General features: G+C 45.3%; 1 protein-coding gene across 1 annotated transcript in view; it reads right to left on the reverse strand.

The window, feature by feature from the left end:
• The window catches only part of LMF1 (lipase maturation factor 1), a 212,017-nt gene that overhangs the window by 17,441 nt on the left and 168,628 nt on the right, over nt 1-25,948 (reverse strand). The window contains exons 7-8 of the mRNA XM_075830593.1: nt 9,125-9,308; nt 5,628-5,781 (exon numbers count right to left, since the gene is read on the reverse strand). Of these exons, the coding sequence (XP_075686708.1) occupies nt 5,628-5,781; nt 9,125-9,308 (338 nt within the window). The remainder of the gene's footprint in view (nt 1-5,627; nt 5,782-9,124; nt 9,309-25,948) is intronic.

The following is a 25,948-nucleotide window of genomic DNA, read 5'->3' on the forward strand; positions in this document are numbered from 1 at the left end:
CTTTGTAAATCAGGGACACCAAATTAGTAATAAAAGTTGGTTCCTACTGTGTGATTTCAGAAATGTCAGGTTCCACATACTCCCAGATTCATTACCGGCTGAATGCTTTTTTTATTGGTTTACACAAGCTGGAATTACAAGAAGTCTCGGGGCTGGCGTCTCTCGCTGGTCCTTCTCGCGCCTGAAATCAGAACCGTGGACCGGAGAGAGGCGGAAGGACTGTCCATGGTGGGTCCTGAGAGCGGCGGGGCGCCCACACTTGGCAGTCATACCCCATCTGCTCTATTTAACCTGTTCTCGTATGTTCTGGCGAGAGGTGACTCGGCTCAGGAGCATGCGGCACTCCAATAAAACCAGTGCACACGATGAGCTATTTCTTAAAGTGACAGCCGCTTATTTTTCTGCAGGGTCCCTCTGTTTCTTAAAATCAGTGATCTCTTACCTGTGGCTCCCCAACCGTTGCCAAAACTAAAACTCCCAGCATGCCGTGACAGCCTGTACAATATCAATTGCTATTTTAATGTCTCACTAAGATCTCTGCTTGCTGGCAGCGATTGGAAACATTCTTCTTCACATCCAGTGGCTGAAAAGTCCCTACAGCTAAGGACATCAGCAGCACACGTCTCTCTCCTGTCCTTGTTACAATGTATCAGCCTAGAGTCTAGACTGTTTAGCTCAAAGAGGTTTATCTAGACTGGATACAATTGTAGCAAACCTTCAGCTGTGAGAAGTATTAGGTTTGTAAAGAGTTTTCAGACCAAGGATCTAAAAAAACAACAACAATATTGTTTCTATTCAGAGGCTGAAAACTTCATTCTAATGGGTTGTCTCATCAGAGACAGCTACTTTTAGAATGCGTCCCCTGGGGTAATCGGGTGATCGCCGCGGGTCCGATCTTGGCAAACAGCTGATTTTTCCAGGGGAAGTTGCAGCCAGCCAGGCATATCCCCTACAGCACCCACTGCAGGGGAAATGTAGCATTACATTACGGGCATTAAGAAGAATGGCCGACCTTGTAATACAAGAACAGCTCGAGTTTTCTAGAACGGGAGTCGCTCATTCAGTGCTGGTCTCCGCTCTGGCTCCTAAAGAGGGGATCCCGAGCTGGGACCCCCTTTGTGACATCCATAATAGGGCATACGGGCAGGGGGTTGTCTTCATGAGACAACCCCTTTAATTAGTCTGAATTGTACAGCTGAGGGTTTGTTTTGATGTATCAGGATAGGAAATTCTCTGTGAACTACACAATATCTCTCTCTTATCCTGGACTTCACTGATACTGATACGGCTTTTCAGCTTCTGAATGTGAACAGTAATGTTTCCATTCGATGACAGCAAGGAGATATTTTGAAAATGATGAATAATTGGAAAACAAAAAAAAATTTTTCTCATTTTACAATGATTAATACTGGATTGAAAATAAGCCTCAAGATTCTCCAAAATGACAAGTAAAATTTCATGTGCAACAAAATTTTCAATATTCCGGCATGCAATGAACAAGTCTCATGCCGGACTATCGGATTTCAGAGATGATTGTGAATGGAAGCGAAGTGAAAAAGAATGCGCCAGCCCGACGCCTTGACTTCTAAATCAGTAAACATGGCAAGACGGTCGACCAAGACCTCCATGAGTGCGGAGGGATTCAGGTGCCCCCCTCTCATGACACCCCTCCCCCACTACGGGTATTAACTACTGGCGATCTTCTGTAAGGTAGAGATGATTTTATGGTGATGGATTTTGCCAGGAGCGGTTTGTGTTGGCGTCGGCTTCGCTTTGGATGAGATCCGTCTTCTTGGACCAGGTACAGGACTCAGCCTCCGCTGTCCAAAAAAATCCCTAACATGTGTTTACCTTCCACCGCGGCCAGGAACATGAAATCCAGAATCGGATGGAAAAGGAAAATATAGGAAAAAAAAAGTCGTCATTTTCCATCGTATTACAAAACGCCGGAGGCCTGAAAATCCAGACAGAAAAGGGGGTCTAATGGAAAGTAATGTACCTATTATACAGAACCCCCCAAATACCGCCATTATAGCAGCTCTCATGGTTGTCACCCAGCTTTCCCAGACTCTTGTATAGCAGAACTACTTGCAGGGGTTGTCACTCATCTTTCCCGGACTCCTGAACGGTTACGAGGCTTAGTTATAAAGTGATAGAGAGAGCAGGATTTAGCTTTTCAAGACCCGTGAATAGGAAACCTACGTACCCATCCATATGACCTATTGGGGTAAATAATGTCATAGAGAGGGGCCCCCGCTTGGGACCCCCCTCTGTTAGCCAACGTTGAGCGCATTTGTGAAGAACGGCACCCACTCCGGAGGTCAGCGTCACCTTGTATTACATGGTTTCCCATTAATGGGGTTTCCTGGGACTATAATATTGATGGCTTATGGCCTATCATATAGGTGGGGGTCTAACACCCGATTTTGTGCGCCGCAGCCCCTTCACTCAGCTGATTGGCAGGGGTGCCGGGAGTCGGACCCCCACCAATCTGATATTAATGAAATATTCTAAGGAAAGACCATTAATATTATAGTCCCGGAAAACCCCTTTAATTTAAATGGGCGCTATGTAATACCACATTTCCCCTCTAGAGGACACTGTAGGAGAAATATGTGCTCACCTGCAGCCTTAGGCCCCATGCACACGTCAGTGCAGTATTTAAGGTCAGTAAATATCGCATGGACGGGCCGCAGCGTGTCATCCGCATTTGCGGACTGTGCTCGCAGTGATAAGTATAGGAGCGCGGTCTGTAAATGCCAAAAATTTGACGTGTCCCATTTTTTGCGGCTCATTTCTACGGCCCGGACACACATCCGTAAAGATGCGGGAAGGTGTCTGTCCATATAGAAATGAATGTGTCAGTATTTTATCCGCTATTATGGATCCGAAATGGCGGCTAAAAACTACGGACGTGTGTATGAGGCCTTACAGAGCAATACAGGAGCAAAAAATGTGCCATTGTATAATTGGGTAGATCTGCCGCTCAGGAGTCTGGGAAAGCTGTGTGTAGGAGTTGTATTGGTTGTCTCCGATTTCTCTGGGAAATATAAATATCAGAAAGGGCTGAAGAAACTTTATAAGTGGTTTAGTGGCCTGCGGCGGTCAGGGCATGTTGGGGGTTGTAGTTTTACATCCGCTGTAGAGCCATATTTTGGCGCTGGCAATGTTTCCACTACTGGTTGAGTATATTGTAAAACACCTGGCTGCATAAGGGTTAATGGTTTAAAGGGGCTCGTACTAAAGCTGAGCACAGTGCTGGAGGAGGGGAGATACGGGACAAGTGGGTCTCTTAAATGTCCGCTCTTAATTCCTAATGCCTGGAACAGCTGGATATCCACCAGTCAGGAAACAGCCTCGAGACACAAAGCAGGACCCCGACCCCACCGATCACCCGGATGTCACCTCTCCTGGCCTGAAATACCCAGAATTCCACTGGTAATGCCAACCATCCTATAGAGCAGAGGGCAAAGTGCTAATCTCCCCAGTAATTATAACCCGGAGTCATTCTCTTCTGCCAAGTAGACGAACATTTTAAATTCAGGTGTTTCTGCGTTCGATCTGTTTGTGGGAAAGCTGGGTGACCAGCAATATAGCATTGTGCCAAAATCTGCGACTCAGCTTTTCAAGACTCCTGAAAGACAAATCTGTCCACATAGATACATCCTTTGCTACTACACTGCAGCATGAGGTCTCCGTTTTGCCATTCAGGAGTCTTGGAAAGATGGGTCTCGATTCCTTTAATGGCGCCATATTGCCTGTCAGGCGGTCATCGGGAGGTTTTGAGCTAGCTTTCCAAGGCACCTGAACGGCTAAACAGTCCACTTAAAGGGGTTGTCCAGGTTTAAAAAAACCACAGCTGATTTCTTCCAAAAACAATGCCACACCGATCCACAGGTTGTATGTGGTATTGCAGTTCAGCCCTATTCATTTTAATGAAGCTGCAGTACCAGGCACAACCCATGAAACACTGTGGCGCTGTTTCTTGAAGTAAGCAGTAATGAAATCAATGGGAGACGTTTTCGGCCGTTTTTCGGCGTGTTTTCCAACGCGGTTTCCTCTGTGAACTACCCCTAAAGAGGACCTGTCACATCTCCTGACATGTCTGTAATAGTAAATACTTGTAATCCAAATAAAATAACAATTCTAGAACATATTTTCTTAGAGCTGTGTTGTGCCGTTCCTCTCTTATTCCTCCTAGAAATGTATGAATAAATTGACAAATGGGCGGTACCATTCCCTTTTTTGAGAGGGGCGTGTCCCTACGCAGTCTGAAACTATGAGCACTGATTGGACAGTGTCAGGCCTCATTTACACGAGCGTATGCGTTTTGCGCGCGCAAAAAACGCTGCGTTTTGCGCGCGTATGCATGGCGTATGCACTGCGTATACGCAGCCTTGTTGCGTTTTAAACGCGCAAAAGGCATTTGACAGCTCCGTGTGTCATGATGCGCGGCTGCGTGATTTTCACGCAGCCGCCATCATAGAGATGAGGTAGTCGAGGCCCGTCACTGTCCAAGGTGCTGAAAGAGCTAACTGATCGGCAGTAACTCTTTCAGCACCCTCGACAGTGAATGCCGATCACAATATACACCAACCTGTGAATAAAAAAAAGACTTTCATACTTACCAAGAACTTCCTGCTTCCCCCAGTCCGGGCTCCCGGCCGTTGCCTTGGTGACGCGTCCCTCTCTTGTCATCGGGCCCCACCTCCCAGGATGACGCCGCAGTCCATGAGACCGCTGCAGCCTGTGATTGGCTGCAGCCTGTGCTTGGCCTGTGATTGGCTGCAGCTGTCATTTGGACTGAACTGTCATCCCGGGAGGTCGGACCGGAGTTATCGGTAAGTCAGAACGTCTTTTTTTTTTTACAGGTTCATGGATTTTCGGAGCGGAAGTCACTGTCCATGGTGCTGAACCAGTTTAACGCTTTCAGCACCGTGGGCAGTGACTGTCTCCTGACGTCGCGTACCCGAACATTTTTTACCGGTTTCGGTCAAAACGAGTTTGGCCGAACACGGGGAAGTTCGGTGCGCTCATCTCGAATTTGACACTCCGTTTGGATGTTTGTAACCAGAAAAGCACGTGGTGCTTTTCTGTTTACATTCAGGAGTTTGACAGCTCTTGCGTGATTTTCGCGCATGCAACGCAGGACCGTCAGTGTGGCATGCGTTGTTTTCACGCACCCATTGAAGTCAATGGGTGCGTGTTGCGTGAAAAACGCAAGAATATAGAACATGTCGTGAGTTTTACGCAACGCACTCACGCAGCGCAAAATTCACGCATCGTCTAAACAGCCCCATAGACTATTATAGGTGCGTACGACACGCGTGAAAAGCACGCGCGTCGCACGCGCGTATAATACGCTCGTGTAAATGAGGCCTCAGTCTGTGTAGGGACACCCCCCCAACTGGTAACACCCAGGTGTCAATTTATTCATACATTTCTAGGAGGAATAAAAGAGGAACGATACAACGCAGAGTTCTAAGAAAAGATGCTCCAGAATTGTTATTTCATGGGACATAAAATATTTACTAAAACAGACATGTCAGGAGAGGGGACCGATCCTCTTTAATGAGGGCGCTAATACATATACAAATACCGGTCCCTTTAGAGAGTTAGAGTAGTACCTGCCAAAGGCTCCATATGTGTTGACGATCCGCAGTGGGTTGAAGGAGGCGTTCATGACTTGTCTGGAGTTCACCAGGTTCAGGACCACTGGGACACTGAGGTAGGCGATGAGGATGCCCAGAGATATGTGCAGCACTTGGCAGACATAGGACCCTGCGGGGAGGTGGCACTGTTAATGGTACAGATACATCATGAAGGATACATGTTTGGTGGTGTCAACAGTGGAGAAATCATCGTCATCATCATCAGGCTTGGATGGAGCTCGCCCTACCCTTCATGCTGTAGTCCTTCCAGGCTGATACATTGTAACAAACCACCAAAACAGGAGAGAGATTTGTGGGGCTAATGTATTTACCTCACAGAAGATAGTCTAGACTGGATACAATTGTAACAAACCCCCAGCTGTGAGAAGTATTAGGTCTGTATAGAGGTTTTTTTAATGCTTTGCAAGTAAATAGGAATGTTCCCATTAACTGATGGCAAGCAGAGGTCTTGAAAATGGTGATGAGTTGAAAAAAAACACAAAATATACAAGAAAGTTGTAGAACTTTTCATTATATAATTATCAGAAGTAATGCTGCCAGGGCCGGCCTTAGGGAGTCTGTGTCCCCTGTGGTTGCACAGGACACAACAGCCAGCCCTGCTGAAGGGGGCGCCACAGATGGACAAGCTCCCAAGGCTTGTGACACCACATTTATTAAAATTAATGGTATAGTAGTTTTATTTGATATTGTGATTAGATGATGTATGGTGATATTATTTGGGCACTGTATGGTGGTATTATGTAGACACTGTATGGTGGTATTATTTGGTCACTGTATGGTGGTATTATTTGGTCACTGTATGGTGGTATTATTTGGGCACTGTATGGTGGTATTATTTGGTCACTGTATGGTGGTATTATTTGGGCACTGTATGGTGGTATTATTTGGGCACTGCATGGTGATAATATTTGGTCACTGTATGGTGATATTATTTGGTCACTGTATGGTGGTATTATTTGGTCACTGTATGGTGGTATTATTTGGGCACTGTATGGTGGTATTATTTGGTCACTGTATGGTGGTATTAGTTGAGCACTGTATGGTGGTATTATTTGGTCACTGTATGGTGGTATTATTTGGTCACTGTATGGTGATATTATTTGGTCACTGTATGGTGGTATTATTTGGGCACTGTATGGTGATATTATTTGGGCACTGTATGGTGATATTATTTGGTCACTGTATGGTGGTATTATTTGTGCACTGTATGGTGGTATTATTTGGGCACTGTATGGTGGTATTATTTGAGCACTGTATGGTGATACTATTTGAGAACTGTATGTTGATATTATTTGGCACTGTACGGTGGTATGTATTTACTTAGTCATTTTGATGGCAGTGGTGGCGGCACTTTATAGCATTGTTATTTAGGCAACTGTATGGAAGTGTTATTTGGTCAATGTATGGCGCTTTTATTTATTTAGTTATTTGGGCAACATATGGCCATTATAGCTTTGGCGGTCATCTGGCTTTTCTAGACTCCAGAAAAGCAAATCTGTCTAGCGGTGCAGTAGTATACCCTTGCCGGTATTGCTGCACAACTAGTCTGGACTGCCATTCAGGAGTGTGAGAAATCTAGGTGACCCAGCTACCCAAATCATTACCATATTTTGTTTCTATCCCAAAGCCCCTGCCACGGTCAGTTTTAATAAACTTCCCCGGTCACTTATCAGTCCTGATATCTTCCCATTACCACACGTGTTTATTTCCCATAGTGATAACGAATGTAGACGCTGCGCCCACGCACCACTGCTCCAGCACTCCTGCCCTCCTCTCATCATTGAAGCTCTATTAAAGTGGTTTGTGGAAACGTTAACATTGATGGTCTGTCCTTAGGGTGTTTGACGGTACCACTGCAGATCAGCACAATGAAGGAACTGCTCGCAGGCACAGGGAATGTAACACGCTGCAGTACCAGGCACAGGCGCTATGTAAATAAAGAGACGATCGCCGCGGTCCCTTCATTCTGCTGATCGCCGGATTTTCCTAGAGGTCGGACATTCACCATACAAAGATTAGGCCAATAGAGCATTGTTATAACCCAAGAGAACCCCTTTAAATATAATCTAAGAGGAGATGTTTGCTCTTATATGAAGGATAACACTACACCGCTGATGCAACAGCAGTGAGATTTAAAGCGACAGTACCACTTCTGCTGGTTAGGCCATGTTCACACGGCATATGTTCAGGCTGTAAAATATGACACTGATTTCAAGAGCCACTAAAATCCAGGCGTTTTTTGAGCGGATTCTTAAAAAGTTTTTGATTTTTACAGCATTTTTGAAGCGTATTTCCAAAGCTTTTGTTTCAATGTGTCAATGGGAAAAATCTTCTTGTAAAACGCTTCAAGAAGTGAATTGTCACTTCATTTTTATGAAGCATAGTTTTAAAAACGACAACTTTTTTTATAACCTGCTTCTTTTGACATTGACTGCACTGTTCACCCTGAGAAATATGCCCAGATCTCAGACTGCATTCCCTACTGTTATTACAATAGTGGTCACCCATTGATACAGAGCACCAAATCCCCTGCATAGTCATATTATTAAATAATAGAATTCTGTCTGCCCATAGTTACCACTAGGGGGAGCTTACTGCATACCATGTTATTATTGAGTACAATGTATAAACAGTATGCAGTAAGCTCCCCCTAGTGGTGACTGCAGGTAGTCAGAATTTTATCATTTAACTATATGGCTATGCAGGGGATTTTTGAGCTCTGTAACAGAAAAATTGAGCTTCAATTGCTATAAAGATCTATTAAAGTGTAGCTAAACGTTTGACATACTTCTGACATGTCATAGTGAAATGTCAGAAGTTTTGATTGGTGGGGGTCCGAGCACGGAGACTCCCACCAATCACTAAAACTAAGCGGCAGAAGCCCTCGTGTGAGCGCTCAGCCGCATTGTTTCTATTCGGCTTTTTCCGGAAAGTCGATGTATTGGAGTACGGGCTTATAGACTTTCTATTGAGCCGTACACCGCTACATTGATTTCCAGAAAAAGCAGAATATAAAAACGAAGTGCTCACACGAGCGCTTTTGCCACTTTGTTATAGAAATTGGTGGGGGTCTCAGTGCTCGGACCCCGACCAATCAAAATCTCTGACATGTCAGGAGTTTGTCGAATGTTTAGTTACCCTTTAAGAAATGAATCAACACAGAATGTTGGACCTAAAAACGACCTGGAGTTAAAAGGTGGAGATTACACTTTAAGGTATATTGCATTGTGTGTATATCTATGTACATATCTATGTATGTAAGGATGTAGGTGTCCATGTATTTGCATATAAAATATAAATAAAGGTATATGTATGATTGTGAGTGAATATATGTACAGTATGTATGCGGGTACATCACACGGTCATCATGCAATTCCCCCATATATAAGTGTTGGTGAAGTGTTTGCCATACACCATCATTAGCGGTTTGATCCGTCCATCGCAAGACTTACCGTAACTTCTTGTTGGCTGGTCTCCAGCTGAAGTCTTGTTTTGGATTTTGGACACTTGGTGTTTTGCTGACCCACCCTTGGAACTGAACAGGAAGTTGAGGCTGGCATCATCAAAACAGGCAATACTTGGCACGATGGTCAGCCAGTTTAGGAAGCTGAGGTTACCACTGAGGATCAGAAGTACCTAGTAGACAAAAAGACATGTTCCTGTCAGACCACGGAGATGTCTGTAGACATGGGGAATGGAAAACCACCACCAGGACCTGGTGGCATTTCTTTGGTAAGTCCATGTAAGTTGAGGACTGGGCAATCTTTGAAAGTTTGAAGAGCAAAAAAATGGATAGACAAACAAGTATATTAAGACTGAATGAAGTCACCTTCTTGTTCGACTTTTTAATGGACTTTTAGGGACTATTGCTGATACAACCCCGGTGGCTTCTCTATTGGGTACACATAGAGTTGCGACCATTGTACAACTCAATACATTCCTATAAGACATGTCCTCACACATTAAAGGTTGCCATATTGGGTTGAAGAACGAATACAAGTCAATACTTGTTGATCCAAAGGAAGAACCCTTGTAAGACATGGTCCAACTTGCCATAGGCTTGACAGATGCTTTCGGATCCAGCAGCTAAGATGACCGATCTCCCCCGTAGAAGGGCCGAGGGGGATATAGTGAGAAATGTGGATGAAGGAGTCGGAGAGAGTCTGGAGGAGAAGGACGGAAGGGACAGTGGATCTGGAAGGAATGTGGAGTACCAAGAGGCCAATGAAAAGAGCGGTAGACACAAGGAAAGACCAAGATAACCATAAACTGTCCATTGCCTGGACTCACTTGCTACTCATGGTGATCAAGGCAGAGTGGGGCCCCATGGATACTTGCTATGGTCCTGCCTAAAAAGAGGCCAAGATTCCTTCCTGACCCTTAGAAGCGATCAGACTGGTCAAGTCCAGGTCGAAGTTTGTGCAACTTATCGATCTGATTCTACTAGAAAGCAGTTGTTGATTGTGAGGGATCGGTCATCTTTCGTCGCTGTCCCGCATAGGCGGACATTTTTTCCTTGACATTTTCGACTATAGACTTGACTGTGCACTTTTATCCAATTCTAAGTGAACCGGGTTATTTTTCCATTGGATCTGTACACAGAACCCGCTGGTAATAACAGGGTTAACCACAATCGTGTTGACTGTTAAACCGGGTAATAAAAGTGAAAAAAAAAGTTGTTTCTCGCTCATGTCAAATTTCTCAAGATTAATCTTATTCCATCATTTGGGGCCAAAACAGACAAATTCTTTGCAGAATGCCAGGGGCACTTGTGGGGCTTTCGTTTTTTTTATGGAGGGCTTTCCTGGCTGGGATATGTCAAAGTCACAGCCATTAATTTGACACGATGCTTGTTCTGGGCTCGGCGGCGCAGTTTGGAATATCAGCTCCAGTCTGCTCCGCGGCCAACAGAACGGGGCTCAGCGACTGGGAAGATTACGCTGATTCACAGGCTCCCACCCTACAAGTGGGTGGTGAGTTCTCTCCGCGGACACCTCGTAATTGCACCACGTTCATTAACCCTTCCTGGGCAAAAACTCACATACATAGGAATTAATTCCTTTCTTTAAGTTCTGGAAAAATAATCGATTAAAGGACCAGCACCCTATAAATAAACCCATCGCGAAGCGATTAATTAGCAATTAGGCATGAGTGCAATCAGCTTGTCTGCGTAGATATGGCATTAGGGATGACTTTTTTGACCAGCTCACTATTTTGCAATACACGTGTTGACCAGGATGTTTTACTAAATGATGGCCGACCGCTTGTTCAATACCAGAGCTGTGTATGGACATATATGCCCTCCTGTTCTATAGATGCCAAACATGTTGACCTCATACTGTATAATGACTTGTGATGGGGGCATCCTGAGGCAATAGTGACACTCACGCCAGCAGAGATTGAAAGGAGGCCGCCGATTACAGTTCTGACAAATTATGTGACTGTTGTTATAGGATTGTTCTATGTTCCCCCGCTGAGAAAGAATTCAATGTGAATCTGCCCATGAAAACACACAGGGAAGTGAACTGAATTTCCATAAGACCAGCATTAATATAGGAACGCAGTCAGTTTGGTAGAACGGAAGTGGCAACTGCTATAGGGTTCTTAAAGCGGATGACCCATTACTATATACACCTAATCATGAGTTAATAGAGGGGGGTCCTCCGTTCAGTTAATAGAGGGGGGTCCTCCGTTCAGGATCTCTTGGCCAGAGTGGTTACAAAGAGCATCTCTCTCTCCGGAGGACCTGTCCTGTCCTGTATTACACAGACAAATCATTGATTTGAATGGACATTGTGTAATGCTTCATTGCTCCTGTGGTGGAGCTGCAGAGAAATGAAACACTTACTACCAGATTACACCATAGATTACAGCTGATCACTGGGGGTCCCACTGTGAGATCAGCTTATTGTCAAGGGTCTTTTCTAACAAGTAGGGATTGTCCAAAGCGGGAAAACCCCTTTAAATGGTACCCAAAGTAAACCCCACTGTGCAGTAGAAATCTCAAGACTTTGGGTCACCCATGAGTGACAGTAAAATGGTGGCATTACCAAGGTGCGACCTCAAAACAGTCCCACCCTGTTGGATTTTTTGCAATGATTGGGGAAACATTGAGGCAACATCCACCCAGGACCTCCAGTCGTCAAGAACCACAAGTGGGGCTTGTGTACAATTGCGGAACCCTGTCACCCCTTCTCTGCCCTCAATTCAGCACCAATTTAATTTCACTATCACCCGTGCTTCAGGGGCGTAACTATCGCTATAAAAGACATATCGGCCTCTACGGGACCCGATGAGTCAAGTGGTCCCGGCATCGGAAATGATCTATTGAATTTTCTCTCTTACAGCTCCAGGGTCCTCTTTACCTCCGGGTGCTGCCGCACACAGGATCCTGAAGGGGTCTGTTCTGAGGTCTGGAAACATTTTAGGGTCTGGTCTGGGGTCTGAATTTATTTGGCGATCTTGTCAGCACAGTATATAGGGCACATATGGCAACATAGTATATGTCTGCGGGCACATATGGCGGCAATATGTCTATGGGGTGTGGCATAGTATATCTCTGGGATACAGTAGTCTGATGATGATCAATTGTCAGACCATGCTGAGAGTTCTACTTTTTTTTAAATCTCAAATCGGCAATCATTTATAAGTTTGCTATGGGGCCCAGCAATTCCTAGTTATGCCCCGGCTCCAATTCCTAGTTACGCCCCTACACCAATTCCTAGTTACGCCCCTGCCCCAATTCCTAGTTACGCCCCTGCACCAATTCCTAGTTACGCCCCTGCCCCAATTCCTAGTTACGCCCCTGCACCAATTCCTAGTTACGCCCCTGCCCCCAATTCCTAGTTACGCCCCTGCCCCAATTCCTAGTTACGCCCCTGCCCAAATTCCTAGTTACGCCCCTGCCCAAATTCCTAGTTACGCCCCTGCACCAATTCCTAGTTACGCCCCTGCCCCAATTCCTAGTTACGCCCCTGCACCAATTCCTAGTTACGCCCCTGCCCCAATTCCTTGTTACGCCCCTGCACTAATTCCTAGTTACGCCCTTGCCCCAATTCCTAGTTACGCCCCTGCACCAATTCCTAGTTACGCCCCTGCCCCAATTCCTAGTTACGCCCCTGCACTAATTCCTAGTTACGCCCCTGCCCCAATTCCTAGTTACGCCCCTGCACTAATTCCTAGTTACGCCCCTGCCCCAATTCCTAGTTACGCCCCTGCACTAATTCCTAGTTACGCCCCTGCCCCAATTCCTAGTTACGCCCCTGCACCAATTCCTAGTTACGCCCCTGCCCCAATTCCTAGTTACGCCCCTGCACTAATTCCTAGTTACGCCCTTGCCCCAATTCCTAGTTACGCCCCTGCACCAATTCCTAGTTACGCCCCTGCACTAATTCCTAGTTACGCCCCTGCCCCAATTCCTTGTTACGCCCCGGCACCAATTCCTAGTTACGCCCCTGCACTAATTCCTAGTTACACCCCTGCCCCAATTCCTTGTTACGCCCCTGCACCAATTCCTAGTTACGCCCCTGCCCCAATTCCTAGTTACGCCCCTGCACCAATTCCTAGTTACGCCCCTGCACCAATTCCTAGTTACGCCCCTGCCCCAATTCCTTGTTACGCCCCGGCACCAATTCCTAGTTACGCCCCTGCACTAATTCCTAGTTACACCCCTGCCCCAATTCCTTGTTACGCCCCTGCACCAATTCCTAGTTACGCCCCTGCCCCAATTCCTAGTTACGCCCCTGCACCAATTCCTAGTTACGCCCCTGCCCCAATTCCTAGTTATGCCCCTGCACTAATTCCTAGTTACACCCCTGCCCCAATTCCTTGTTACGCCCCTGCACCAATTCCTAGTTACGCCCCTGCCCCAATTCCTAGTTACGCCCCTGCCCCCAATTCCTAGTTACGCCCCTGTACGGCTTGACTTCTGTTGCTATATTTTCCATGCAAAACTAAGTTCAGTCAAAAGGACACATTGCTGGTCATTAGAGACGACCTCTCCGCTCTCCTGACAGGTCTGTTTTAGTAAATACTTGTATTACCCATGAAATAACAATTCTGGAGCAACTTTTCTTAGAACTCCGTGTTGTGCTGTTCCTCTATTATTCCTCCTAGAAATGTATGAATAAATTGACAGTTGGGTGTTACCAGTTGGGGGTGTGTCCCTACACAGACTGAACCTAACCAATCAGTGCTGACAGAGTGAGACTCTGCAGGGACACCCCCCTGTGACAAGGGGAGTGGTAACACCCAGTTGTCAATTTATGAATACATTTCTAGGAGGAATAACAGGGGAAAGGGCAGAGTTCTAGAGTTGGCAGGAGGACGTACCCACAAGACTAGGCTGATTAACTATTCAGAAGCACAGGAAAGCTGGGGATATCACCCAGCTTTCCCAGAATACGATATAACTAAGAAACAACAACGGCGGTATAAGACGTATATATTGAGAGATGAAATTCTCTGTGTTGCTGCTTTACACCCCCCTCCTAAACTTTAGCTGTAACTACACTAGTGACACGGGGCACGGCATTAAATCGTACACACCTAAAGGTTCTAACAAACATAATGAATCACCCGGACTCGTTAACGGCCGGTCCCTGTGCAGTCATTCCTGTCCCTAGACAATAAGCGATCTCGGAATATTGCTGACCAATTACCCCCATCATATTACAGGCCCTTGCCCCTTTCAGGGGGGTATGTCAGCTGAAATAGCAAGGGGAAAAATTCAATATGTTGCACCATAAAAGCAAACAGAAGCCATAAAGTGGCTGCAACGTACGAGCTGCTGAAACAATAACGTCCCTGATGGAAGACGTGCCGCTTCATTTCCAGACTGAGACCCCATAACGAGCATTTCCTCTCCCCGCTTATACTCTAACTGCTGCCATTAATGGGCCGGGGCAGCATGGCAGGGTGCGAGCAATCAGCCAGGCAAGAGCTTGACATGTAATGCAACGTGACAATTATATAGGAACAATATATCGGTATGTTTCTCTTATGCATCATAAATACCAGGGGCAGTGGTGAAAGATTTTGTCTGGGCGCTGAAAACAATGGCCGACAGCATGGTGATATGGCTCATCCTTAAAGGGGCACTAGACCAAAAAATTCTATAGGTGGGTAGATTCACAAAAATGTTTCCTCCATGCACAATGCCAAGCGGGGGCTGGAGTGTTGTAAAGCACGTCGTCACTGGACTCTGGAGCAGCATCTTCTCTGGACACATGAATCAGGTCTCATTATCTGGCACTCTGATGGAGGAATCTGGGTTTGGTGGAGGAATCTGGGTTTGGTGGAGGAATCTGGGTTTGGTGGAGGATTCTGGGTTTGGTGGAGGAATCTGGGTTTGGTGGAGGAATCTGGGTTTGGTGGAGGAATCTGGGTTTGGTGGAGGATTCTGGGTTTGGTGGAGGAATCTGGGTTTGGTGGAGGATTCTGGGTTTGGTGGAGGAATCTGGGTTTGGTGGATGAATATGGGTTTGGTGGAGGATTCTGGGTTAGATGCATAGTGCCTACTGCAACATTTGCTGGAGGAGGGATAATGGCCTGGGGCTGTTTTTCAGGTTTTGGCCCCTTATTTCCAGTGAAGGGTTATTGCTGCAACATTTGCTGGAGGAGGGATAATGGCCTGGGGCTGTTTTTCAGGTTTTGGCCCCTTATTTCCAGTGAAGGGTTATTGCTGCAACATTTGCTGGAGGAGGGATAATGGCCTGGGGCTGTTTTTCAGGTTTTGGCCCCTTATTTCCAGTGAAGGGTTATTGCTGCAACATTTGCTGGAGGAGGGATAATGGCCTGGGGCTGTTTTTCAGGTTTTGGCCCCTTATTTCCAGTGAAGGGTTATTGCTGCAACATTTGCTGGAGGAGGGATAATGGCCTGAGGCTGTTTTTCAGGTTTTGGCCCCTTATTTCCAGTGAAGGGTTATTGCTGCAATATACAAGGAAATTTTACACAATTGTAGCTTCCAACTTTCCAGTAAAACTGTGCCCCTGTGCACACAGCAAGCTCCATAAAGACATGGGGTGAGAATTTGGTTTGGAGGTACCCGAGTGGCACTAGACCAAAAATTCTATAGGTGGGTAGATTCACAAAATTTTTTCCTCCATGCACAATGCCAAGCGGGGGCTGGAGTGTTGTAAAGCACGTCGTCACTGGACTCTGGAGCAGTGTCTTCTCTGGACACATGAATCAGGTCTCATTATCTGGCACTCTGATGGAGGAATCTGGGTTTGGTGGAGGAATCTGGGTTTGGTGGAGGAATCTGGGTTTGGTGGAGGATTCTGGGTTTGGTGGAGGATTCTGGGTTTGGTGGAGGATTCTGGGTTTGGTGGAGGAATCTGGGTTTGGTGGAGGAATCTGAGTTTGGTGGAGGATTCTGGGTTTGGTGGAGGAATCTGGGTTTGGTGGAGGAATCTGGGTTAGATGCATAGTGCCTACTGCAACATTTGCTGGAGGAGGGATAATGGCCTGGGGCTGTTTTTCAGGTTTTGGCCCCTTATTTCCAGTGAAGGGTTATTGCTGCAATATACAAGGAAATTTTACACAATTGTAGCTTCCAACTTTCCAGTAAAACTGTGCCCCTGTGCACACAGCAAGCTCCATAAAGACATGGGGTGAGAATTTGGTTTGGAGGTACCCGAGTGGCACTAGACCAAAAATTCTATAGGTGGGTAGATTCACAAAATTTTTTCCTCCATGCACAATGCCAAGCGGGGGCTGGAGTGTTGTAAAGCACGTCGTCACTGGACTCTGGAGCAGTGTCTTCTCTGGACACATGAATCAGGTCTCATTATCTGGCACTCTGATGGAGGAATCTGGGTTTGGTGGAGGAATCTGGGTTTGGTGGAGGAATCTGGGTTTGGTGGAGGATTCTGGGTTTGGTGGAGGATTCTGGGTTTGGTGGAGGATTCTGGGTTTGGTGGAGGAATCTGGGTTTGGTGGAGGAATCTGAGTTTGGTGGAGGATTCTGGGTTTGGTGGAGGAATCTGGGTTTGGTGGAGGAATCTGGGTTAGATGCATAGTGCCTACTGCAACATTTGCTGGAGGAGGGATAATGGCCTGGGGCTGTTTTTCAGGTTTTGGCCCCTTATTTCCAGTGAAGGGTTATTGCTGCAATATACAAGGAAATTTGACACAATTGTAGCTTCCAACTTTCCAGTAAAACTGTGCCCCTGTGCACACAGCAAGCTCCATAAAGACATGGGGTGAGAATTTGGTTTGGAGGTACTCGAGTGGCTGCATTGAATCCTCACCTCAAACCCATCCAAAAACGTATGGGATAAATTGGAACGGCCAGACCTTCTCCCCCATCAGTGCCTGACCTCAAAAATTCCCAAAGACACCCTCCAAAATCTTGTGGAAAGTCTTCCCAGAAGATTTGGGGCAACTATAGCCACAAAAGGGATCCGATATTAAGGGCCATGGTTTTGGGATGTCCAACAAGTTTCTATAGGTGCGATGACGTCAGACAATTCACCTTTGCAAAAATGAAGGGAAATGAGAAAGAGGACGACCACCAAGAAGTTGGATGGAGACAATAACAGACATCACATGGCCACTACTGAGAAGTCCGAAGATCCTAACAGAAGACGGGACCTTCTGGGGAAACATCAGTCAAATGGTCATGAGTTCATAGTATGAACTAAGGGCGGCCATATTGGCTAATGGTCCATTGACATACATTGTAGCCTGAACATATAGTCTGATGATTACCGATCCTTCCCAGCATATAGTCCCCGGTCATAATGGTTGTATGTAAAGAACATTAGTCCCTATTCTCTGCAGTACATGAATAATACACAGTGATGAAACCTTCTCGTCTGGCTTCCATCTTGACACCTGGACTTGATTTACATATTTGTTGCATAACTAATTGCCCGGTGTCCTCATAAGTCCCAATTATAGATATATTAGGATGATAAATGACGTGACTGGTAAGACATCATCAGAAAACATCTTGGAGTCTCTTCTATGAAGTGAAATACATGGGTAGGTTGACGTGCTTTGATCTTGTATTGAAATATTGATCAGCCGGAGCCGGACCGGGTTCCGCTCTATCGTCACACTGCCGGCGCACTTATCATTCATGTCGCCATCTTAAGGTGATACCGGATTTATTTTGGATCTCAGGAATGTGAAGAGTCAGTCTTTGGCAGATATTTCTTATTTGTAAACGATGGGGGGAATTCATCAATAGCTTTGCGCCTGTTTATCGGCTTAAAAAGGTCGCAAATTATGGTGCACAGCATATTTGTGCAAAATTTGCGACTTTTCTCAGCTCTGACTCGTTTGAAAAAGTGCAGCAAAAAGGGAGCGTGGTTAACCGTGAGTGGGTGGTCTCCACCTTTCCAAAATACTTACTAATACTAAAGTCAGAAAATGGCGCAAATTTTGGCACAAATCTACCTCCGCTATTGGTAAACTGCCTTACATTCTAGTTACATCTAGAGCTGCATTCAGAATCCTGTTTATTATTTTCTTAGCTCTGAGTTCACATTTCCAGGATCCCCTGCTTATTCAGTGTCTTGTACAGAGCATGCTCAGATAATTCACATTCTGGAAAGTGTCGCATTGTTAATAGGAATCTCTTTTTTAAAGGTAATAACTTGCATGTTCGGTAACAAAACTTCCTGCTGATGGAAATCTTTGGGCCAGTGATGGGACTGGCAGGCATCTCTTCAGCTCTTACTCTAAAATGACAATTTTCTCCCAAGATCGACTCAGATGGACCTTAAAGGGATTGTCCAAGATTGAATGACTTTGTGTTAATGCTTGTAATTTGTAAATGTAAATACATTTGTAATATACTTACATTTTCCAAAGTGGCCCCGTTTCCAGATGGGTGACGTCACTCTCTGCTCCTGCCGCTTTGTTGATCTCTAATTCTTTGCCGGGTATACGACACGTCACTTGTGACGTGGTGTATAACGGCTTGTTCTGTTGTAACGCGCATGCGCGGCCCCTGCTGTTATCTCGCGAACAGCAGGGACCGCGAGAACAGCAGTGACAGCGCATGCGCGTTACAGGCTGTGAAGCAGAACAGCCCATACAAAAGTGACGTGTCGTATACCCGGCAAAGAATTAAAGGTCAACAAAGCGGCCAGAGCCAGAGCAGAGAGTGACGTCACCCGTCAAGTTCCCCACGGCAGGATCTAGAAACGGCGCCACTTTGGAAAATGTAAGTATATTACAAATGTATTTACATTTATAAATTCCATGCATTAACACAAAGTCATTAAATCTCGGACAACCCCTTTAACTTTTACTTTGAATGATATCTCCTTGGTTGAAATACTATGGAGAACAGACAAATTGCCTCCTAAATTACAAGACCTTCACATGCCATTCACATTAGATGAAGGTCGGCCAAACCGGACGATTGTAGCAAGACCAGCTGACTATCTAATGTGTATGGGGGTGTCCCAACTCTCCCATGACGGCAGATATCGGGGCAAAGAAGGATCGGACAGGTTGGAGATCAACATGCCCAATCCTTTTCTGCCGTGGGATATAAGTCTACCAGTGGTTTATTCCCCTTTCGCCATTTGAAACACAAGGTTTGCCAAGTTGAGGGTGCATGTGTGTGGGCGAGTTGGGAGGAATAGTAGTCGGCCAAACGAGTGTTTGGCCGAAAGCTAAGGTGTATGGGCAGATCTATGGTGGTCCATGAAGGACATTACAACCACAAAACAGATGGTCCCTGCTGTGGCGGCATGATATAACCCTGTTCCCAAGGAATTAAAGGTCCCCAGCCTCTATGGGACTTTATTGAGCATCCCGGGTCTTCAGGGGTCTACATTGAGTGCAACAGTGATGTGAAGTCTATCACAAGGCTTCAAGGTCTGCCCTAAGATATTAAGATGCTGGTACCTGCCCGGCTCTACTTATTAAGCACGGCATTAATCAGAGTAATTGGGTAGGTACTCTGAGGTTATAAAACCATGGCATGTCTAATGAGGGAGCGCCTTATAGAAGGAGCGCAGGCTTTTTAATCTAATAATGTCAGTTTTATGGATTATGACTGGAGTTTTATGGAGTGTGATATGAAATGCTAGGGATTCATTGCTCTCTGTGGATTAATTTGGAAAAGCAGTTTTTCCTGGTTCTAGGCCCGAAAACAATTATTTCTTGTATATGTCCCTCTCCCGTCACTGTACACAGATCCCACTACTAGGAGACAGCAAGTGATAAAACATCAACATCTCAATGTGTCCTGTCTGTGTCTTCAGGAGCCGAGATGTGATGAGAGGAGAGCGACTTCTACATTTATCTAAGAGTATTCAGGGAGCGTTCAATCTTTACAGGAGTCATGTGAGACCGACCCAAATACCATCCTGATATCTCCACCATCATCTTCTGTGTATATACACAACCCCAAGTGTCAGTGTATCATTATCCTGTGCCCCAAATGTGAGTGTATCATTATCCTGTACCCCAAGTGTCAGTGTATCATTATCCTGTACCCCAAGTGTCAGTGTATCATTATCCTGTACCCCAAGTGTCAGTGTATCATTATCCTGTGCCCCAAATGTGAGTGTATCATTATCCTGTACCCCAAGTGTCAGTATCATTATCCTGTACCCCAAGTGTCAGTGTATCATTATCCTGTACCCCAAGTGTCAGTGTATCATTATCCTGTACCCCAAGTGTCAGTGTATCATTATCCTGTACCCCAAGTGTCAGTGTATCATTATCCTGTACCCCAAGTGTCAGTGTATCATTATCCTGTACCCCAAGTGTCAGTGTATCATTATCCTGTACCCCAAGTGTCAGTGTATCATTATCCTGTACCCCAAGTGTCAGTGTATCATTATCATTATCCTATACCCCAAGTGTCAGTGTATCATTATCCTATACCCCAAGTGTCAGTGTATCATTAACCTGTACTCCAAGTGTCAGTGTCATTGTCCTGTACCCCAAGTGTCAGGGTATCATTATCCTGTACCCCAAGTGTCAGTGTATCATTATCCTGTACCCCAAGTGTCAGTTTATCATTATCCTGTACCCCAGGTGTCAGTGTATCATTCTCCTGTGCCCCAAGTGTCAGTGTCATTATAGTGTACCCCAAGTGTCAGTGTCATTATCCTGTACCCCAAGTGTCAGTGTCATTATCCTGTACCCCAAGTGTCAGTGTATCATTATCCTGTACCCCAAGTGTCAGTGTCATTATCCTGTACCCCAAGTGTCAGTGCATCATTATCCTGTACCCCAAGTGTCAGTGTATCATTATCCTGTACCCCAAGTGTCAGTGTATCATTATCCTGTACCCCAAGTGTCAGTGTATCATTATCCTGTACCCCAAGTGTCAGTGTATCATTATCCGGTACCCCAAGTGTCAGTGTATCATTATCCGGTACCCCAAGTGTCAGTATATTATTATCCTGCACCCCAAGTGTCAGTGTATCATTATCCTGTACCCCAAGTGTCAGTGTATCATTATCCTGTACCCCAAGTGTCAGTGTGAGATATATGGAGAAAAAAGGATTAAATTCTCCAGCGCTGTCCAGTGTTGTTGAATTAAGGGGTTCAATCCAAAGCAGAAAGTATAAAAGATATATGTTTAATAGGTAAGAGTGCTACGCGTTACAAGATTGGACCGATCTCTTCATCAGGCAAAAAAATATACAATGACTTGATCCAGTGACAAAGGATCTGTAGTCCCCCTAAGTTCCCCTATTGTGAGGCATCGTGCTCCAGATATTTTTTTTTTAAATGTTGTTCTATTTTTTAATGGAAATCCATTTTGGGCAGCTTATAACTAAAGAAAGATATAAAGCGGAATGATGTCAAGTTGTAAATGCTAGATGTAAAGTGCTAAACATGGAGCTAAAATCAAGAAGACGGCTCATGTGTTGGTGTTCGCTGTCCCCTCGAAGTAAAGCATTTTAGGATTGCCATAGACATGACATTTGCATACAGTGCTCTTCGAGGGACATAAAGATGCACCCACATTTTTAGTTTTATTAGATAACCAAATTTTAAGAGACCCGTCTTGTGTCTGGTTCCTTTTAAAAAAAAATCCTTTTGTAGTCCAGCACCCGTCTCATGCTATTCCTGCGCTACCAGAGACATAACTCAATTACCGCCAGGCTGGATCTGGTTGCTGCTTCGGGACAGGAATCCACACTGATGAGTCCAGGGTTTAGGGCTCTGCTTTGATTCTGATGCTGGAACTGGGTGCATTGGGATAAATTTCATAGTAAACTTGGCACCCGCAGGTGCTCCAAGACAAAGCCGGAGAATAAGTTATTTGTGAGTTTTCATTTAGGTCTTGAACCTTTCTCGGCAGGTGATGAGAGATGTAGATCTTTAACTTATCCCCATCTTCAGGACGCAGGGATGTATGGTCCATTATGAAGTCGAATATTAATACTATCATCCACATCACTCCCTCTACAAGCAGGAGGGATTCGGTAATAGGAATAGTAATTAAATGCCTATTTACAGAGACCGTATTACATCAATGTAGAGCGGCTGTACTAATGGGTGTCATCTTATGACAGCCGCTCATCTCTCTCCATTCAGGAATTGAATGTGACTCCCACCCCTGCTCTTTCCTAATACCCAAGTTGCTCCCACTTGAATAGGGAAGTATTCGGTCTGTACTGGTTTTTCAACCCATGAATACAAACAGGAATGTTTCAATTGACTGACAGTAAGCAGAGATATTGAAAAAGGTGAGGAATTGAAACACAAAATATATTAGAAAATTGTAGAACTTTTCATTTTTTACAGACAACCAGAAATCCCATTTGCTTAATAGGCTTTTGCATAGAGCGCATGTGAAGTCTTTGTCACATCAAGTCATGGTGATCTCACTCTTTCAGTAGCTGAGAACTACTAGTCTCAGCAAATGACTTGTGTTAGCAGAAGGGATGCCACATGTGGCCTCTTTCTTTTTGCCAGTAATCTCCAACCTGTGTCTGCAGATGTAGAGAAACTACCACTCCAGCATGCCCTGAAAGCCGCAGGGAGTTGTAGTTTTGCTGAATCCAGAGATCCTCAGGTTGAAACCACTGCACTATGGGAGTTGTAGTTTTGCGGCTTTCTGGGATCCTCAGGTTGGAGACTACTGCACTATGGGAGTTTTAGTTTTGCAGCAGATGGGGAGCCTCAGTTTGGAGACCACTGCTCTATGGGAACTGGAGTTCTGCAGCATTCTAAAATCCTCAGGTTGGAGAGGACTGCTCTATGGGAGCTGGAGTTTTGAAGCAGCTGGAGAGACTCAGGTTGGAGACCACTGCTCTATGGGAGCTGTAGTTTTGCAGCAGCTGGAGAGATTCAGGTTGGAGACCACTGCTCTATGGGAGCTGTAGTTTTGCAGCAGCTGGAGAGACTCAGGATGGAGACCACTGCTCTATGGGAGCTGTAGTTTTGCGGCTTTCTCAGATCCTCAGGTTGGAGACCACTGCACTATGGGAGTTGTAGATTTGCGGCATCCTGGGATCCTCAGGTTGGAGACCACTGCTCTATGGGAGCTGCAGTTTTGCAGCAGCTGGAGAGACTCAGGTTAGAGACCACTGCTCTATGGGAGCTGCAGTTTTGCAGCAGCTGGAGAGACTCAGGTTAGAGACCACTGCTCTATGGGAGCTGTAGTTTTGCAGCAGCTGGAGAGACTCAGGATGGAGACCACTGCTCTATGGTAGCTGTAGTTTTGCAGCAGCTGGAGAGATTCAGGTTGGAGACCGCTGCTCTATGGGAGCTGTAGTTTTGCGGCAGCCAGACAGCCTCAGGTTGACCACTGATGTAAGGCATAGATATTACTGGTTGATCTGTAATACATAGATATAGTCTCCAGTCACATTATTGGTACTATGGGGTCTGCTGGATGGTCTGAAGACTCTTGTACAGGAAGTCACTAGAATTTTCCCTGTTTTATTTACAACTTTATTTTCGTGCAGGGACTGGATGTACTGACTGATTCACGCGTTTCACCCTCCCTCTCCATATTTGTGTTTTATTTGTAAAGCTGAACTATATTCTTCCATTACAAAGCTGGACATTGGTTTCATCCGTACCTTCATAGATGTACCCAAGTATAGCCCACAGAACATTTCACACTTACACGACCAAGTACTGCCCCAAACAGGAAATATTTAACTCGTTACTTTGGAATTCGACAGGAATCTCTGTCCTCTCAAACTATTTTCAAGAAATTTCAGTCTCAGCTCTCCCATTTCAGCTTTCGTCCTATAAATGCATTTAAAGGGGGGCTCTAACCACAAGCGTACATTACCTCCCTGCAGAAGATGGGGCCAGTGCATGAATCCAACACTGGAAATCAGCAGCACATTCTAAAGTAATGTACAGAATCAGAAAAAGATGTGCCATTTGTGGAACAAAGCAGTCATGATTTTCAAATCTGTACAACCCCTTTAAAGTGCATGACAAACTTTAAAACTTACTATATAGCTTACATGTACAATTATTCTACATAAAAAGTGGAGTCACTGTGTACATACATTACTTATCCTGTACTGATCCTGAGTTACATCCTGTATTATACTCCAGAGCTGCACTCACTATTCTGCTAGTGGGGTCACAGTGTACATACATTACATTACTTATCCTGTACTGATCCTGAGTTACATCCTGTATTATACTCCAGAGCTGCACTCACTATTCTGCTGGTGGAGTCACGGTATACATACATTACATTACTTATCCTGTACTCATCCTGAGTTACATCCTGTATTATACTCCAGAGCTGCACTCACTATTCTGCTGGTGGAGTCACTGTGTACATACATTACATTACTAATCCTGTACTGATCCTGAGTTACATCCTGTATTATACTCCAGAGCTGCACTCACTATTCTGTTGGTGGAGTCACTGTGTACATACATTACATTACTAATCCTGTACTGATCCTGAGTTACATCCTGTATTATACGCCAGAGCTGCACTCACTATTCTGCTGGTGGAGTCACTGTGTACATACATTACATATCCTGTACTGATCACTGTGACTCCACCAGCAGAATAGTGAGTGCAGCTCTGGAGTATAATACAGGATATAACTCAGGATCAGTACAGGATAAGTAATGTAATGTGTGTACACAGTGACCCCACCAGCAGAATAGTGAGTGCAGCTCTGGAGTATAATACAGGCAGTAACTCAGGATCAGTAGAGGATAAGTAATATAATTTCTTGTTCTTGTCTTAGTTTCAGTGACATTAACGTCATGTGACTGCATCATCCAATCACTGGCACTATGCACAAAGCGTGGTCATGTGACAACCTCTGTAAAGACGCGCTCTTTTTCATTTGTACCACTGTCCCCACAAATCCTGCGTTGAAGCTGAAAGGGGACAGGATGCACTTTTCAATGTTGCACCCTGTCACAGTCCCCCCCCTATGGGGCTGCATTATATATGTGACCCCCTTGTAAACAGTACAATGAGGTTTGTGGCAGACATTTATTACGAGAACCAAAATATTAAGTGACTGACGAGGAGACTCGCCCCGTGTAATCAGACCTAGAAATGACTGCTCTGCTCTGCAGGGGAGGGTGAAACAAAGGCCAGGAACATCTCCTGTTAACGTCCTCCTCATCTATTACTGTCGGCCCATCCCAGACTCAATCTGCAGGTCAATATTATCTTTGTCTTTCCACACGCTGGTCTGCGCCTTTAGCTCAGACTTTTAAGAGGCAATTATTGAAGATAAAGTGAGGGAACTCTCAGTAGCTGATGTAGAACTACTACTCCCACCCAGCATGTGACTTGTGACAGGAGGAGAGATGCCACATGCTGCTACTCTTTGGCATTGGGAACTTCACTTCATATATACATACTAGACCCCAGTCCACTGCAGTGCATGGATGTAGAACTACTACTCCTAGCATGTGTCTTGAGATGCAGCCTTTCCACCTGCCAGTGATCATGATCTCCTACTTGTAGCTCTCTAGACAGGCTGCGACTGTAAGGGCATGCTGAGAGTAGTAGTTGCGTACCAACTGGAGATCTATAGGTTGAAGTCCACTGTTCTATACCATACTGAGCTTCATATATACATGCTACACCCCAGTCCATTGCAGTGGAGGATCCCAATACTCTGGTAAAATATAACTTCTCCGCAGGATTATTATAACTTGTTACACACTGGTACCGCTGTGGCAATTCCCAGCCCTCTCCTCATAGACCTCAAATGTAGTAGTAGTAGGTAGCAGAAATGAAATACATGAAGGCTACCAGCCCAAAAAGATTATTTTGCACATATCTGTATGGTGCGCCTTCCCCTCTTCTGCACTGAGCAGTAAAGTGACACTCCGC

The sequence above is a fragment of the Rhinoderma darwinii genome, chromosome 6 (genome assembly GCF_050947455.1).
Source record: "Rhinoderma darwinii isolate aRhiDar2 chromosome 6, aRhiDar2.hap1, whole genome shotgun sequence".
Classification (NCBI taxonomy): domain Eukaryota; kingdom Metazoa; phylum Chordata; class Amphibia; order Anura; family Rhinodermatidae; genus Rhinoderma; species Rhinoderma darwinii.